Source organism: Glycine max, chromosome 13 (assembly GCF_000004515.6).
Source record: "Glycine max cultivar Williams 82 chromosome 13, Glycine_max_v4.0, whole genome shotgun sequence".
In the NCBI taxonomy this organism is placed as follows: domain Eukaryota; kingdom Viridiplantae; phylum Streptophyta; class Magnoliopsida; order Fabales; family Fabaceae; genus Glycine; species Glycine max.
In genome coordinates, this window is record NC_038249.2 from 9,940,324 (window position 1) to 9,959,248 (window position 18,925).

An 18,925-nucleotide genomic window follows, 5' to 3' on the forward strand; every position below is an offset into this window, starting at 1 on the left:
TTGTAATTTAGCCAAAATTATATATATAAATTAAAATAGTTATATCGTCTAAGAGTGTTTTTAACTATTTTTCTTTAAAGAGAGTGTTGTTAGAGATTTTCTTAATTTCTTATCTTTTTTAATATGTTGTTTACATTTTTATTTCTAAATTAAATTTGAATATATTTTTAAATAATTTATCAATAATTAAAATATATTTTTTAATCACAATATGAAGTATTCGTATTTTGCATAAATCTAAAAGATAATTTATATTTAAACATATTTATTATCTCAAATTTTATACATTAATTTTTAATAATAAATATGATGTTAGTAAATCGTACATTTTTCAGCAGAAATGTTTATTATATTATACTAAAAAAATTAGTAATACGTATATAAATAAATAATTATGAGCGTGTGTGATTAGTAAACATGACAATCAGTAAATAAATAATTCCACACTCTCACTTTGTCTGCAGTTTCAGATTCTTTTCCTTTCACTACACAACTTCTTCCATATACTTCCCTCTCTCTCTCTCTCTCTCTCTCTCTCTCATCCCATTGTTACCATTTCTATGAGCGCGTGTGACCAGTAAACATGGCAATCAGTAAATAAATAATTCCACACACTCGCTTTCTCTACTGTTTCATATTCTTTTCCTTTCATTGCATAACTTCTTCTATATACTTCTCTCTTTCTCTCTCTCATCCCACTGTTACCATTTCCATTGGTTGTTTGTTCTCAGCTCAAGAAGGATTCTTGCCTAAGTCCTCGTTTTTTTATCGGTGAATTATTGTGTCTCTCACTTGTCACTTTTGTTTTTTTGTGATGCTTCAGAAGTTCCATGTTTTTTTTATTTCATGACTCTGTGTCATTTTCCTTTCCAAGTGCAGCAGATGGTGTGAAATCATTTCTCCCCCCTAAAGTATATTCCTTTCAGCTTGTGATTTTAATTTTCTAATTCATTGTTTGGTTTTGCTTCACAGGAATGGTAGATTTGAGGTGAAAAGGTTCCATATTTGTTAGGTAATTCTCAGATCTAGCTTCACTCTAGCTCGTTAACATCAATTTCACGAATTGATTCATGGACCAAGCAATATTTTGTGCCTGCTAGTTCTTGCTTGTAGCAGATCTTATAGATTGACAGATTCTAGGGTTTGAAAACTGAAACACTTCTTCCAAATTTAGGTGACTTCATCAAATTAGAACATTTGAACCAAATAGAGAAAATGAAACTTAGTCCATTTAGTTCAGGAAAATGTGTTTTTTTAAATTTTTTTATTCATAATTACAAAAGTTCTATTTTGTTTTCCCTTTTGATTTGATGTTTACAACAACATTAATGTAAAATTGAATTAGAGGTGGTGCCTGGTGGTGTAGTAACAGTAAAACTAGAAAAAGGAAAGATATGAGTTAGAGGCGAGCGAGGCTTGGCTGTTTGAGACTTGCAGAGATTTGTCTCCATCAAATTTTGTAAGCTCTTCTTTGATACAAATCAATTCATTGAACTTGACTGCCATACATACCATAGGAATAAAAATATTAAATTACATTTAGTTTAAGCAACTTTTTCTGCTGCTATTTATTTCTTTTCTTTTCATCTTTCTCTTTCTTCGTCCTGCTCTTGTCTTGCTTTTCCATCCATGTAAGTTTCTCATCCATAGATATTTTATATATTTTTCTCTCCTTCTCCAATGCATTAATTTTCTTAAGGAATACCACATGTGTTTAAGAGTTAGGTGTTTGATTCAATCTAAGGATAGGGATAGTACTAACCTGTTTATTTTCTTATGGAATAAATAACTAACACTGTTTGTTGTTCTTAATTGACCCAACCCAAGGGCAAGCCTTTTATGCTCTAATTGGTTGCAGAGGAAGACCATACTTTGAACTCTCTATCTCTTCCTTTTCATAACTTTGTTCCATTTTTCATTCACTTCGCCACATTTGTAATGCTTTTTTGGGTACATAGATGGGGCCATGTTGAATTTATACTCCATGAAATACATGGGCCATGCTTGATACATTGTTATAAGTTTTGCACCACATATTTGACTATTTTATATTTCCTTCTTAATAACTTTGCATATAAATGTTCACAACATTGTTATTGTTGCAATTTTATCCTTAATTTTCTAGCAATCATTTCTTAATTTATGTCTTGATTTGATATTGTAACATATCTGTTCATAAACATATTTGAATAAAATCTGAATCATGATCATAGGTGATAGACTATTTAATGTAGCTCTATGTGGAGCTTGTAGGCCTTGGATCTTCTTCATCAATGGAGTATTTTGCATCTTGAAGATCATGGAAGCGGAATGGAGAAGGAAGAAAGATTATTGGAGATGTCACTTCAAGAAGAAGATGAGTCAAAAAGAAGTTCACTACCATAGGAAGCCATGGATAAGAGCTTGAAGGTAAGAGAAGAGGAGTCGAAGGAGAGGGAGAGAAAGAGCATGAAATTTTGTGTCTCAAATGAGGTCTGAACTTTGAAGTGTAATTCTCAAATGATTAAAGTTGAAAAAATGCATACATATGACCTCTATTTATAACCTAAGTGTCACACAAAATTGGAGAGAAATTTGAATTTCTATTCAAATTTCATTTGAATTTGTGGAGCCAAATTTTGGAGCCAAAATTTCACTAATTATGATTAGTAAATTTTAGCTATGGTTCAACCCACTAATCCAAGATCAAATCAAAGATTTTCCACTAAGTGTGCTTAGGTGTCATGAGGCATGTAAATCATGAAGGACATGCACAAAATGTAACTATATGATGTGACAATGGGGTGTAATAAGCAAATGATCACCTCCCCCTCTAAAATTTAATTGGATTGAGTTTCTCCCAATTCAATTAAATTTATTTCCCAACACGCATCAAATATTTACTTAATGCATGCAAAATTACAAAACTATCCCTAATACAAAACTAGGCTAGGTGCCCTAAAATACAAAGGTTAAAAAATCCTACATTTATAGGGTACCCTACCTACATTATGGAGCCCTAAATACAAGGCCCAAAAATAATGAAATCCTAATCTAATATGTACAAGGATAAGTGGACTCATACTTAGCCCATGAGCCCGAAATCTACTCTAAGGCTCATGAGAACCTTATGGCCTTTTCTTGTGTCTGTTGCCCAATCTTCTTAGAGTCTTCTATCCAATGTCCTTGGGGGTAGGATTAGGATTACATCACTATTTCTAAATGGGCAAATGTTTCATTGTCCATGGGGGGCACCTTCTTAATCAAAGAAGGACACCTTCATAGGAGTAAGGTTAGAAACTAAATGTCCGTGGTTATCTAGTTACATTCTAATTTTTCTCCCCAATTATTGCAGATTTAGTTTCCTCTTCGGCACTAATTCTGCCTATAAATCAGTGGTTGTGTCATTAAAAAATAATAAGAGATATTAAATAGTTTCATCTTCGGCACTAATCCTGCATTTGAGTCTTCAAGAGAGAGAGAAGGGTTTTGTTCACATTTAAAGATGTGTTGGACTCAAATTTTAATTTGTAGTAATGTAGTTAAAGTGTCCAGCTGTTATTTTTCCAACATGTTTAATTTTGGTTTGACTAATGCTGCTTTTTAGCTTATAGGCATTCGATGTGTCATATATATATATATATATATATATATATATATATATTTATTGTATATATTTTTTTAGGTTAATTGACAAGACATAGTATATAGGATAATTAATTATATGCTTCAAAAGCTAGCAGTGGTAACTGGTAACATTTTTATTATGATAATAACTAATAATTATATAGTGTGTACCAATAAGATTTTAATGCCATTCATTAAGGAGAGGTTAAAGTTAATTCTTAGTGTTCATTGATTCATTCTCAAGCTTTTAATTTGTTCCTTAGAAGTACTAAGTGATTTGGATACTCATGATTATTTACATGCACTAACCCATTAACAATAAGAGTAAAATGATCATTTGGGAGTAGATTAGGCCAGGTTTTCCACAAATTAATTTTAGAATAATTTAAAATTTTGTGTATATATATATATATATATATATATATATATATATATATATATATATATATATATATAAAATCTCTCTCTCTCTCTATATATATATAATCTATATATAAGAATTTTTAATCAACTAAATGGTAAGTTTTAGAATAAATTATTTAACAAAATGTTATTGAATGCTTTAAGAGTAAGCTTGAGTTACACTTTAGTAACATTATCCATTAAATTATTTCTCCTTCTTTTTATCCTATACGTCTATACGTATAGTTAATTAATAAATAAAAAAATCTTAGTTGTTGTTTAATAGGTTTATTGACATTACTTAACTAAGATGATGGATGATGTAAACACACTTCAGGTATCTTACATGAAGGTATCTTACACTTAATCTCTTAATTTCAACAATACAATGTTAGATTTGGTGCATAATTTGATTAAAGTGTGGAAGAAAACTGCAGATATGTACACTCCAATGGTTTGTACGAGTCAACTTTGCATCCGATGATAAACAACAACTCAAAATATAAAGTCAAAGTAGTATACTTTTACGATATTAGTTACATTTGGCATTTTACGTGTATCATCATTTTCTCTTGTTTGTTTGGTTGCTTATCCCATATGCGTCTACTGGATGAAAAGACAAACTTCGATACATAAGTAGAGCCATTGGACACACATAAAACGAGGGCAAATGGCAACAATTTTGTTTGTATGAAAAAACAAAGGTAATTCTTAAAGTAGATGCCGAGAAAAAAATAAAATATTATGCATCACTAGCTACATGAACATGGAGTTAGCTTTTGTGAAAATAAAGATGAAATCGCTTTTTGACCCATTAAGTAGGTTTAAGCTTTCCATGAGCATAACTTTGGAATGAAACAAAAGTGGTTTTAAGTGAGTCACCAAATTTTAAAAAGGGAATAAAAGAAAGTTTCTTTATGTGGAAGTCTCCTAGCTACTGTGCTTTAGTATATCATTGGAATAATTATTGCCCATGGAAAAGCCAAAGCATCAAATCTCTGTTTTAATTTGTTTAATCAGGATCAAGCACTAGTTATTGTAGAATCAGATTCTATGTGTGACAATAAAAGGGTATTATGCATTGATAAAAATTTTAAGCAAATTATTCATCACAAGCTAGTGGTTTTATCCCAAACATTTCATAAATTAAAATAATTTAATTCCAATGTAATAAACAACTTAAAAAAACACTGTACAATAAAAACTAATGTTAAAATGTATGAAATTTATTAAAATAATTATTATTTTCATAAATTTAATAATAAAATTTTATGTACATAATTATTGTTCCTACAACATAAATTAATGTTAAAATGATAATTTTTTGGATCTTCTTATAGATAAATGGTGTAAGGTTTTGATGTGCCTCACACTTATATAAGTGGTGACTTCATTGATGTAATAGTATGTCTCTTGTGTGTTTGTTTGAACAAACTCCATTAAATATTACCAAATCATTTCATTTCATGATTATATATTCTTACTTCTTGATGTTTCTTAATGAAAATTTGTTGTTGGTAGTTTGTATCAATGGAGATTCTTGAGAACCGAAGGTGGATGTATCAGAGGTTGGATGCTAATAAACGTTGGCCAAATGAGTTTAGAGAAGGAGTATTTGAGTTCGTACAATTTGTTACTAGTCAGGGCATGTTTCAAATGCAAGATGAACAAACAAGGTGTCCATGCAAGAAATGCAAATGTAAAGTTTTCAAGTTTGTGGATGATGTGATGAGGCATCTTTATGAGGAAGGGTTCATCCCCAATTACTATTGGTGGACAAACCATGATGAGGAGTTACCGCAATTTCCTCCAGTAGTGTTGCAAGGTTCATATTATGGAAGTGGTGGGCAAAGGAAAGAATTGAATCCTTATGAGCAAATGATCGGATCATGCTGGACCATCAATTGGGAAATACATAGAAAAAGAGGGTGCAATTGAGACATAATGCACAAAGGAAAATCCTAATCTTGAAGCTCAAAAGTTCTTTGATATGCTTGCAACTGTGCAAGCAATATTATGGGAAGGATGCGAGCATCATTCAAAATTGCCATCTTCTTTAGCCTGCCTTAGCTTGAAATCTGATTATAATATGTCAAAAGGGTGTTTTAATTGTATGGTTCAATTTATGGGTGACACCATGCCAAAAAACAATACTATGGTGGGTAATTTTTTTATCAAGCTAAGAGGTCGGTGCAAAAATTTGGTCTTGGTTGTTTGAAAATTGATTGTTGCCTAAACGGATGCATGTTGTATTACAAAGAAAATTCAGATAAGAATATAAATAATTGTTTTTATTTTGTAAAAGTGATCGGTACTTGACAGTTAATAGGAGAGGGATTGAAAAGAAGTTTCTTGTTAAGAAAATGTGGCACTTTCCACTCATTCCAAGACAAAAAAGATTATACTCTTCAATGGCCACTGCATCTCACATGAGATGGCATAGTGAGAATCAGAGAGACCCGAATGTCATGTGTCATCAATCTGATGGTGAAGTGTGGAAGCATTTTGATAGAATGCATCCATAATTTAGTCAGGACCCTAAGAATGCCAGATTAGGGTTATGTTCAGATGGGTTTAGTCCTTTTCGTCAATTTGAGAAGACTTACTCTTGTTGGCCGATCATCTTAACTCCATATAATCTTCCTCCTGGCATTTTCATGAAGAAAGAATTTTTTTTAACTGCCTTAATTCCAGGTCCATCAGATCCAAGGCACAAGATTGATGTGTACTTGCAACCGCTCATAGATGACTTGTGCACTTTGTGGAATGATGGCATACCAACTTTTGATGTGTCATTGAGGCAAGATTTTTTTATGAAGGCTGCTTTGATGTGGACAATCAATGACTTCCCGACTTATGGGATGTTATCAGGTTGGAACGATTGAAGGCATTCACAAATTTAAATTTTCACAAGGTATGCTATTTTGATTGTCATAGCCAATTTCTTCCACTTAATCATGCATATAGGATGAATAAAAAATCATTCAAGAAGGGTCAGGTTGAGACCTCACCCCTTCCTCCATGTTTGTCTAGTCTTGACGTTTAGAATAAATTTCCACATTTACCGCTTTGTCTTGAGTCGCAAGTAGAAAAAGATTTTCCTGGTTATGGTGTTGAACATAATTGGAAGAAGCAAAATATATTTTGGTTGTTACTGTATTGGAAAACATAACTTCTGCATCATAACATTGATGTCATGCACATAGAGAGAAATGTGTTTATGAATGTCTTTAACATTGTGATGGACATCAATAGAAAAAGCAAGGATACACACAATGCTTGAATAGATTTAGCAAAAATATGTAAAAAAAAAAAGAGCTTGAGTTGGTAGATGTCGGTCATGACAAGTTCTTTAAACCAATGACCAAATCCTAGAGACTGACTAATCTTAAATGGGTCAAAGAACTAAAGTTATCAGATGGCTATGCCTCCAATTTAGGTCGATGTATGGTTCTTAACGAGGAAAAAATTAATGGAATGAAAAGTCATGACTATTATGTTTTCATGCAACGGTTGCTTCCAATTGCATTTGACTAATTACCAAAACCTATTTGGAAGCCACTTGTTGAACTTAGACAATTTTTTAGAGAACTAACTTCGACAACATTAAATGTTGAACAACTAAGAGTTATGGAAAATAACGTACCTGTGTTGATGTATAAGTTAGAACAGATATTCCCAGCAAGCTTCTTTGATTCAATGGAGCATCTTCGAGTTCGTTTACCTTATGAGACAAGACTTGGTGGTCCGGTCCAATATCATTGGATGTATCCTTTTGAGAGGTATAAAGTGAGTAATAATTTATACACCATTGTATTATATAGTCATTTTTTTAAAAAAAAAATACTTATTCATATTAATTTTAGGTTTTTACACTCCCTAAAAAATAAAGTCAAGAATAAGGTTAGAGTCGAGGGATTGATTTGTGAAGCGTACTTAGTGGAGGAGACATCTACCTTTGCCTCGTCTTACTATCCTAATTAAATTGCAACAAGAAGGACTAGGATGCCTCAGAATGTTGATGCAGATGAAAGTTTTCATCTTCTCCTCCTATATCAATTTTCAATTACCCAGGAAGAGCGAGCGGTAAATCCAAAACATATATTTTGGACCAAGTTGATCTTCATGTTGCTCACTTGTACATTCTTCAAAATTGTCTAGAGGTTGAGCCATATTTAGAGTAAGATGATTTTAATACTTGTATGACTCTAATTAATAATTTAATGATGTTTTGTTGTGTACTTTGAGTAATTTGTTTTATCCTTTCCAGTATTTATGAGAATTTTTTGAGGGAGATGAATCCCACTACTTCAGATGCTCAACTTAACTAAGACATTTTATCCAACTTTCCTACATGGTTCAAGCAATATGTAGGTTAACACCTTATATATTATTCAAATAATATTTGTTCCATAATGATGTGGTCTTATATACGACATTAATTGTTAATTTTTTTAGGTTCTAAATCTAGAAAATAGTATTCAAGATTCAATATTGGTTAATTTGGCATAGGGACCTAAGATAAAAATTGAATGATGGCCTATCTACGTTATAAATGGATACAAATTTCAAACAATTAGCTATAATGAAGGCATGAATTCTTGTAATTATGGTGTTTACGTTTAGGGAATTGATGGCCAACTAGAATTTGATTTTTATGGAATGTTGTCTGATATTATTCAATTGGAGTATATTGGCATCCCATTGATGAAGTTAGTTCTATTCAAGTGTGATTGGTTTGATAATACTCCTTATATAGGGACACGAGTAGAGAAAATAATGTGATTGTTGAAGTAAGGCAATCAAAAAGATATACTAAAGCATACGACCCATTATTATTTGCATAACTAGCAGAACAAGTTTATTTCACAACATATCCCAAGGGACATTGAGGATGGTTAGCCATAATGAAGACAAAAGCTCATGATAGAATCACTAAAAATATAGTAAGTGAAACTGAGCAAAAGGCTCCATACCAAGATGATGAGCTTGTAGGGCTTCAAGAAGTGTTGGAAGTTGAGTCTGATGTCATTAATGAATCTCTTGTGGATGTTGATGGAGGTGGAGAAGAGATAGATGCATATTTACTTAAACAACTAGACTTGGTTGAATCAGATGAGGATGAATGGATATTAAGTAAGAATGAGATTGAGAGTGACATTGATGATACAAATACTTATTAGGTAATTCATACATTAAAGTTAATTGCATGTCTTATGTTCACTGTGTGTGTGTAGTTATATATATATATATATATATATATATATATATATATATATATATATATATATATATCTTTTACATTTGTATGATTGTGGTTTGTAATAATTATTACTTTTACTCTTGTAGTGAATATGAACGAGAAGATAAGCGACCTATTTTGGTGTAAAAAACATGTTTATGTGAGTTTTCATTAACAAGTTAAATTTATTTGTTTACTAAAGTGTATTGATTGTGGTACTTCAGTTTTTAATATATATATATATATATATATATATATATATATATATGTATGTATGTATGTATGTGTGTGTGTAATAAAATCAAACATGTAGATGGAAGACAGAGGAAGAGGTGGTGGTCCCAAAACATTTAATCGTTGTAGAAGACGTGGTGTTAGTTAGGAGCTCCAATTACCACCAACCCTTCCACCTCTTCCATTCACATATCAACCTTAGAGTCGATGATTCAGGTCGTTGCACCAACACTAAACACACTTCCTATAGCTCAAGACCAACAAAATCCAACCTTTGCAAGGGAGTCAATTCCCACTACCCCTATTGGAGATGCTTCACCTTTAGCACTAGATTATTCTCTTACACCTAAGTACCCACATGATCCAAATTGTGAACATATTATTGATTAGAGGCCTTTCATTCACGCATATAAAGGAGAGTAAGTGCATTCTATTTAACTATTAATTTTTCTTAAAATGTTTTTTAAATGTGATATTTACAATGTCTTTGTACATAGGTTTCAACCAACATATGAATGTTCGAATATCATATCAGATATCATTAGTTGGTTGAAGGTATTAGTTGACCTTCACGATAGGTGGTTTGGAGAGTTTAAGGTAACTTGAATTATGGTTTAATTTAAAATGGATTGTTTCTTATATAATTTCTAATTTAGTTCTTGTTTCCTATTTGATGCAAAAACAATATAGGTGGTACCTAGCAGAAGAGCTAGACATTAGAGTTGTTTTTGAGACAAAAGGTTCAGCATTTTGAAAAGTGCAATGAACAAGATAAAAAATGGTCAAGATAAAGGATAGTAGATAACAACCAATATTCGAGTAGCCTTGGATGAACATTAGGGTCCTACAAATTTCCTAGACAAGAGCTCCACTGCTAAGGCGAATCGATCTGTTAACAGAGGAGCCTTAACATACTGTGGTGGTTCCATATCTACTGCAGTTCACTTTGAAAAGCAGGTAATTTCATTTTATACACACACACACACACACTTCATTGAATCTCATTTGAATGTAATTAATTAAATGTTTTACAATTTTAACTTTTTAAATTTATGTAGTCAAAGGAGTTTCAAGGACCACCAACTGCTTGGGAAATGATGGAGAAAACTATGAAATTGAAGTCGGGAGAATAGGTCAATGATAAATCTCGTGAGTTTGCTGTAAGTTGTTTTTTCTAATTTTATCACTTTATTTGATATATAGTGACTTGTATTATAAATGAACTCTTACCTTTGGTTAATATCTCTTGAACTTATTTTTTCTTGTATTAGTGGTGATTTTCCTGAATATTAATCCTTATATGTCTACACATTTAACAATTTATCTTCATACCTCACTTTATATTGAAGGAGAAATATCAACATCGTCGAGAGGAAATATACAACATTCGACAAAGGAAGACACATCTACACATGATTCCCCTAACACTGCTACTTCTGTTAATGATAATGAAATGTATTTGAATGTTGTTGGAGGCCCAAATTATAAGGGGAGCATGTACAAACTAGGTACTTTGAGCAAAAGGTTTAGTTGCTCAAAATTAGCTTCATCTACTTCTATTGCTCCTGTGGAAGACCAAATGGAGGAAATGCACGAGACAATTAATAAATTGAATGTTGAGTTTTTGACAAAGGCAAATAAGGAGAAGACACTTGAGGAAAAGATGTTGTAGCTGATGGAGAATCATGACCACCAAAGTAAGGAGATGCGACAATAAATGCAAGAACAAAATGAGCAAATTCGTCAACAAAATGAGCAAATCCAACTTATATTACAACACTTGCATATTTAGTCTATCATGCCAACTCCTAGTCCATCGACTATCATAACAAATGGAAGTGAGCACCATGTTGATGATGCTTAGGTTAATCATCCTCATGACATGTGAAAGGATCATTGACTCTTGGTTATTGTTTATTTTACTTTGATTATGTCATGTTAGTTATGAATTTGGACTTTATTAAACTTTGAATTTGCAATTTATCAATCTTTAAATTAAAACTTTGTTATTAGATATATTTACTCATTATGAATGTCCACTTTTATTTATAAATTTGATTATATAATTTAATTAAAAATTATATTTATAGTCGCTAATTATTCAGCTAGTAAACAATGTAGCAAATGGAAAAACAAAAAATACAGCATTTTTTGTTTACCCACCAAATCTACAACCGAAATAAATAGCGACCGAATTAACAATCGAACTATACTTTTAATCCGAAATAAATAGCGACCAAATTAACAATTGAATTATATTTATTTTTGTATTTTATTATAAACATAGCCACTGAATTAGCAACCGACAATAATTTTTTATAATTTTATTTTAAAATTAATCATTTAATAGCAATCAGACATTATTTTCATTGATTTTACATTCAAAATTAATTATTCAATAGCGATCGAATGTTATTTTAATTTATTTTATGTCTAATATTTATTATTTGTTAGCAACCAAATTAGTGACAAATAGTTTTGGTTGCTGAATTGATCCCAAGAAAAATAGTAACCTATAGTGATCAAATTTATTGTCTTGCGACCAATAGTTAAGTCGCGAAATAGCAACCGAATATAAATTCGGTGACTAAGTACTTAGCGACTAGGATTTTTGAGACGTAGAGAAGTCAGTTTCTATTTCAGTTGCTAACACTTTTAGCGATCAAATTAAATCATGTTTTTTTAGTGATTGATTAATCTTCAAAAAAATATGTAGTTACCTTTAGTAAGAATGTGGACCAAGGGTTAAAGGATGAGGTTATATCAGTGTTGTGAGTGTTTGAAGGAAGTGGTGGAGGGAAATATCTAGGGTTCCCTTCTTGTGTTGGGAGAAGTAAGGAGGTGATATTTAATTTTATCAAATTAAGGAGATCATGGATATAAGAATAAGGGTCCAAATCATGTTAAACATATTGAGATTGAGGTTGTGGATGTAAAGGAGAAAGCCTAGACCATGCTAAAAAAATTGAGGTTGAGGTTGTGGATGTAGGAGTGAGGGCCTGAACCCCATTGAACCAATTTGTGATCTTTTTCTATTTTGTTTATGGTGTTATCTCTTGTTCTTGGTTGTGTGATTTTTGAGTAATAAAAATATGAGTGTGTCCCCCCCCAACAAGTATGAAAAAAATAAATTATTGGAGTGGGATGATAAAATTTGTCTTGCAAGCTATTCCTAATTATTGTATGAGCATTTTCTTCATTCCTACAATGCTTGGAGATGAAATTCAAAGGATGATGAATTCATATTGGTAGGGTTTGAGTAATAGGAACTCAAGAGGTATGAATTGGTTAGCTTAGGACAAGTTATGTGTTTCAAAGGAGGATGGTGAACTTGATTTGATCTCCTATTGTTAACAGTTGGGAGGATTTAAAAGTGAGAGTGCTTATTGATAAAGAGAAAATGTGTTGGAATTTAACTTCTATGAAGCATATTTTTTGTTATGAAGACATTCATGCTATTATGAGAACCTCTCTACTGGTTATAAATTATGCAACAGGATACTAGGATTTGGGACCATACTCCAAATGGCGTTTATTCAGTAAGGAGTGCATACAAGCTGATTTTGCAAGATGTTGGGGAAACGGGAAAAATTACAGTGCCAAGAGATTAGAGCATGATATGGAAAGTGAATGTCCTACCTAGAGTGAAGAATTTGTTGTGGAGGCTATGTAATCCTACATGATTTAGTTTGAATTCTTGTGGGGTGCACTGCACTATCATTTGCCCACTTTGTGAATGAGAAGTTGAGACATCTCTGCATGTCTTCTTCATGTGTAGGGTGAATGTAGTTTGTTGGGAGAGACTCAATCTTAACCACTGCTTGGAGGAAGCCTTACTGTAGGCAAACAAAACCGATCAAGAGTAAAGCAATTAATCTTACACTTTAGGTCCATCAACAAAAGAGTATTTTCCATTAGTATTTATAAAGTAAAAAAAATGTCTCGTACATTGATAATAAAACCATATATGTTAGCAAAAAGTCCAACATATATATTTAAAGTAATCAACTTTTAAAATTTTCTTTAGGCCTTGCTTATCGTTGGCTCGATCCTTCAAGCAGATTCTTGTAATCAACTTTTCTTCAACATGCTTTCAAGGTTGCTAGCAAATCAACAAAATATGGCCATGTTGTTATGGAAGCATATGAAGGAGTAATGATATATAAAACCTAGGAGAATAAGGAGGTCCCTAATGAGAAAGTCATTATTAAGAGAGGTGAAGAGTTTCTCCATGGCTGGAAGAGTGTAAAGAGATCGTGGAGGAAGCCTTGGCTAAAGTGCAATGTATATTTGAGTCTTCCATATGAACAAAAACATAACAGGGACGAGCATGTGTTTGCAAGATGACTATGGAAGGTGCGTGAAAGCCATAACAACTTGGAGACAGACAATCGTGCTTGAAAGTGCAAGAGGGAGAAGCTTAGGGTCTGCTACTAGCCCTTCCTTTTGCAGCTGATATGGGCTATATATACAAAGGTTAAGTTTGAAATAGATTGCAAAATGATAGTGGATAGGTTACACTCTAAGGAAAATGTTTTTAGATCTCGCATTTTGAATCCTCCTTTTTTAAGTCTTTTTTCTATCTATAATTTATTTGAATTTCATATTCTTTTTTCTTATTCTAAAGAATATTAGTTATATTTCTTTAGAATCTTTTTTTTTCTTTTTCATATTCTATTCTATATTATAGTATAGGAAACTAAAAAAAATAGCAAAAAAATAGAAAATGATATATATATATATATATATATATATATATATATATATATATATATATATATATATATATATATATATTGACAAGATGCATCTTCTTCCCCGGGCTTCCAAAGGGTACTCTTAGAACACCAATGGACATAAAATGAAAAAAAAATCATATATCTAACTTTAGTGTGAAAACGTAAGAATTAACTTATTGTGTTAAAGATGATTTACTTTTATTATATTCATTTTTTTAGGAATACTAATATAAAAAAAATGAATACTAAATAAAATAAAGTTGTTACTAATGGCTTACTTATCAGGTATAGAAAAAAATCTATTTCTTTTTATTTCTACAAATATGATTGTTCCATGCATGTTATGATTTGTCGAAAGGGGACATTATATATCGCTGAATGTAGGAAGTTGTCAGTTCATTATCCATCCTAGGAATAAGATTTGTAAAAATACAAGCTAATAAAATTGCTCATAAGTTAGTAAGGATGATTCCATTATGATTATATTAATATATATGTAATAATTAAAATGATAATAAGTAGTTAAAGTTTAACATCTTAGAGGCATATTTTGATTTTTTTAATTCGAGAGACTAATGTGATAACACTTTACACTTTTAATGACTAAAATATATTACTTAATTTAAAATTTTCTGCCCTACTATACTTTGTTGGATCAAGTGGCCTCTGAATAATTAAGAAATGAGGGTTGAATTAATTATTAATGTGTCTTGACTAATTAAAAATTTATCATTCTTAATGTTACTAGATTCAACTAGGCTTTTACTACTAAGTTAAGAAAGTAAATAACAGAAACATAAACTTAACCAAAAGTAAAAGCGGCAATTAAAAGTACACAGCGGAAATTAAAGAGTGAAGGGAAGAAGAAGACAAACCCAAGATTTATACTGGTTCGGCAACAACCTATGCCTACATCCAGTCCCTAAGCAACCAACGGTTCTTGAGATTTCTTTCAACCTTGTAAAATCATTTATAAGCCAAAGATCCACAAGGGATGTACCCTCCCTTGTTCTCTTTGAAAAACCAAGTGGATGTGCCCTCTACTTGAACTGATCCACAAGAGATGCACCCTCTCTTGTTCTCAGTATAACAACCCAAGTAGATGTACCCTTTACTTGTGCCACAAAGGATGTACCCTCCAATGTGTTAGGACAAAGAATTCTCAAGCGATTAGTCCTTTGAATCTTTGTAAGGGGAAACAAAAAATATCTCAGGCGGTTAGTCCTTTGAAATCTTTTGTTTAAGGGGAAGGGAAGAATCAAAAGAATTTTCAAGCGGTTAGTCCTTTGAATTCTCTTGGAAGAGGGAGAAGGGAGACACATAAGAACTCAGACGGTTAGTCCTTCGATTCTTTTGGCAGGAGGGAGAAGTGAATGAAGAAGAAGAGTAGCACAAGTTTTTTTATCAATGAACTTTTCTTGAAAGAGAAAGTATTGAACAAAAACTCTTAGAAAGATGAAGAGAAATGAATCAGAAAGTTCTGTAAAAAACGTTATTGAAATTTATGCCATGGTCACATATTTATAATCATTTGATGACTCAAGTTAAAGTTTGTGACTCTTGGCAATTTCTTTAAAACTAGTCACCTTTTAAAAATTGTGACTCTTTTGAAAACTAGTCACTTAAAAAGTTGTGAGTTTTGAAAAAATCTTCAGAAACAAGTCACTTTAAGAATTGTGAGTTTTGGAAATTTATTTTTCGAAATCAGTCACTGGTAATCGATTACCATCAAGGTGTAATCGATTACACATTAACAGATATGAATCTTCATGTTTAAATTTGAAAATCAAAACGTTTAGAAACTCTGGTAATCGATTACAAGTATTGTGTAATCGATTACACAAGTTTAAAAATGTTTTTATCACTAGTTGTGACTCTTGAAATTTGAAATCTAACGTTTTAAAATATTGGTAATCGATTACAGCTTTGTAAATCTATTTTGAAAACAATGCTAGCTACTGGTAATCGATTACTACCTTTTAGTAATCGATTACCTGATAGTAAAACTCTTTGGTAAAAGATTTTGTGAAAAAATTTTGTGCTACTCAATATTTTGAAAAACTTTTTTTTAATACTTATCTTGATTGAGTCTTCTCTTGATTCTTGAATCTTGAGTCTTAGATCTTGATCTTAATTATTCTTGAATCTTGATTCTTGAAAGTTGATTGTTCTTGAGTCTTGAATCTTGAAAGTTGATTGTTCTTGAATCTTGATTGTTGAAGCTTTTTGACTCCTGATTCTTTGGAACTTGCTTAACTCTGGATTCTTTGGCATCATCAAAATAATCTTGGAAGACATTGCTTCCACATACTTAACAAAAAATTAAATTATTTTCAATACTTCTTTAATTTAAATTTCAAAATCTTCTCTCTTCCAAATAATTCTCTTTTATATGGAAAGAGTAACATGACTTGATACAATATCAATTATAGGTCAAGATAAAATATAGGATTAAAAAACCAAAAATGATTCAAGAGGGAATGAGTTTATAGTTTGTTCCATCTTTACAACTCTGGGTTAACTCTAGAGTATGATATTACTGTCAAACCATTTTGAGATAACTCATAATGACTTAAGAAACTCATTTCTTCTTTCATTTAATTTTCCTGGTTAGGATATAATTTTTATTCATAGAGCTCAAGCTCATTACCAAGAGTTGATGGATTCCTTCTTGATTAATCATTAATTCTACATGTATTTAATCATATTCAATATCCATTCAACAAGTGCTCTAAAGCATTAGGTGTCTGGAATTAAAATACAACAAATAACCCGTTAATTACTATGACAATCTCAGGTCAAAGAAAACTATTATACCTCTTTTTGAGAATTTTCTATTGATAGTTTATAGTAAATTTTAACCATTAGAAAATTTCAATTGAGTCAGTTCAATGATCACATCAACATGTAACTCATCTATATATGCAAATTAATAAATAAAATCTATTAATATTTATCCAATAAATACTATCACATATATATTAATCTATCCGGATTATTAATATCCTATTTACAATAATCTTATGATCAAGAACGATTTAGATTAAAATTAGAACATACTTGTTTTTTATTATCATAATCTCTATTATAATAGCAAGTCTTTAATTTTAATCAAGGACATTATTAAATGAACCATTTAATTAAATAACGAAATATGACAATGAAAATAAAATAGTACTTTATTATTAAAATTAGAATTGATTACATGATGACTTAAATCGTGGACATACAAATTTATTCCCAACAGTTCTATAGTTTGTGCTCTTCACGTGTTTGTCATTAGTCCCTTGACAATATGTTTCTTTCATTATTTTTTTGGATGTGTTTGATTTAGAGGAAAAAAATAAATAAAAATATATGAGAATTTTTTTAATTAAAATAGAGTATAATAAATATGAATCCCATAAAATATAATATAAAATTTCTTTGATATATTACTTTCTTTCTTTAAAACAAACAAAGCCTTATTGTCCGTCTTGACTAATCTAGACCCAATTAAAAATGACCTGTGAGATTGAGTGAGGATAAAGGAGAGATTATCTCCAAATCTTTGAAGGATTTGATGGGAGGTAAAATATTACTACTTTAATATAAGAAAAATTGGTATATTATAAAAAAATTAAATATAAATAAATCTAACTAATTAATTCTATCTTATTTAAAGATATAATTTCTATTTTTTAGTTTAATTGTAACTCTATTTTTTTATTCATGATATCAAGTTATAATGAATAATATTATTTTTAATTGAAATTAATAAAATTAAATTATGTTAATTAACTTATATGTAAAATTAGTTTTTTTAATATTTGAGTTGAAAGGAAATGTAGCTAAAGTTTGGACTTTTGGACGATGGGTGAAGATGATCGGGGAGGCTAGGTATTTTTAATTCTTCATTATCTTTCTTTCTTTGCCTATGATTTTTTTTTTTACTGCAGAAACAACTCCGCGATAAAAGAAAAGATCATCTGTTTTAGTTATATTTTTTTTTTAAGTAATCATCATGAAAAATCAATAACTTGTAATTAGATAATAATTTAAAATTAAATGATGATATTAAACATCATTACATTATTAATACATCCCAATTCATTTCTACAATTACATTATAAAAAAAATAATTTCTAAACACAAATATTGAACGAAAGATAGCACACAGTATTTGGTGTATGGGCATGTAGTAATGTCTGGCTCCAGAAATTTCCACGTCTATCTGACACGTGTAACCTCTAGATAAGTCCGGAACAATTGCACCGCACACGCATTGAACACGCATTTGAATGCACACTTTGTCAGTTATATTCCCGTGTTTAAACAACCCACAGTCCAAAATCTTCGTGAAAGTGACCCTAGAGGAAAAAAATACCATGTACAATACACACATACATTTGTACAAAATTGCAGTATAATTGTACACAAATAAGGAAGTATTTAACCATAAAAATTAAAAGACTTGGATCAATTAGACTCATAATTATCATATTCTAGAAAATTCAGCTCATAAATATCTACTTGGAATAATCGAAAAGTTGCTTTCAAGCCAAATGCTGTGAAACTTCCTTCAAATTGCCTCTCAGACTTGGATCATCCTCAGCCACATCACCAATATATCATAAGTCTCAATCGAATTATTATATGATAATCGCACATAAGAGAAAGTGGTCCCTACTCCCTACAAATTTATGTGTATATATATAAACAT

At 30.8% G+C, this 18,925-nt stretch overlaps 1 protein-coding gene and 1 long non-coding RNA gene across 2 annotated transcripts; both read left to right on the forward strand.

The window, feature by feature from the left end:
* The first annotated feature begins 469 nt into the window (after positions 1 to 469).
* On the forward strand, positions 470 to 6,308 carry LOC100500496 (transposase-associated domain-containing protein). The gene is made up of 4 exons (NM_001398511.1): positions 470 to 771; positions 973 to 1,012; positions 2,254 to 2,409; positions 5,530 to 6,308. Exons 3-4 carry the CDS (start codon positions 2,392 to 2,394, stop codon positions 5,944 to 5,946), a joined length of 435 nt encoding a protein of 144 aa, NP_001385440.1. The 5' UTR covers positions 470 to 771; positions 973 to 1,012; positions 2,254 to 2,391; the 3' UTR covers positions 5,947 to 6,308.
* A 3,236-nt stretch (positions 6,309 to 9,544) lies between these two features.
* On the forward strand, positions 9,545 to 11,456 carry LOC121173250 (uncharacterized). Its single transcript, XR_005887738.1, has 4 exons — positions 9,545 to 10,081; positions 10,175 to 10,441; positions 10,543 to 10,644; positions 10,834 to 11,456. It is a non-coding gene; the product is annotated as an uncharacterized lncRNA (long non-coding RNA).
* Positions 11,457 to 18,925: the final 7,469 nt, after the last annotated feature.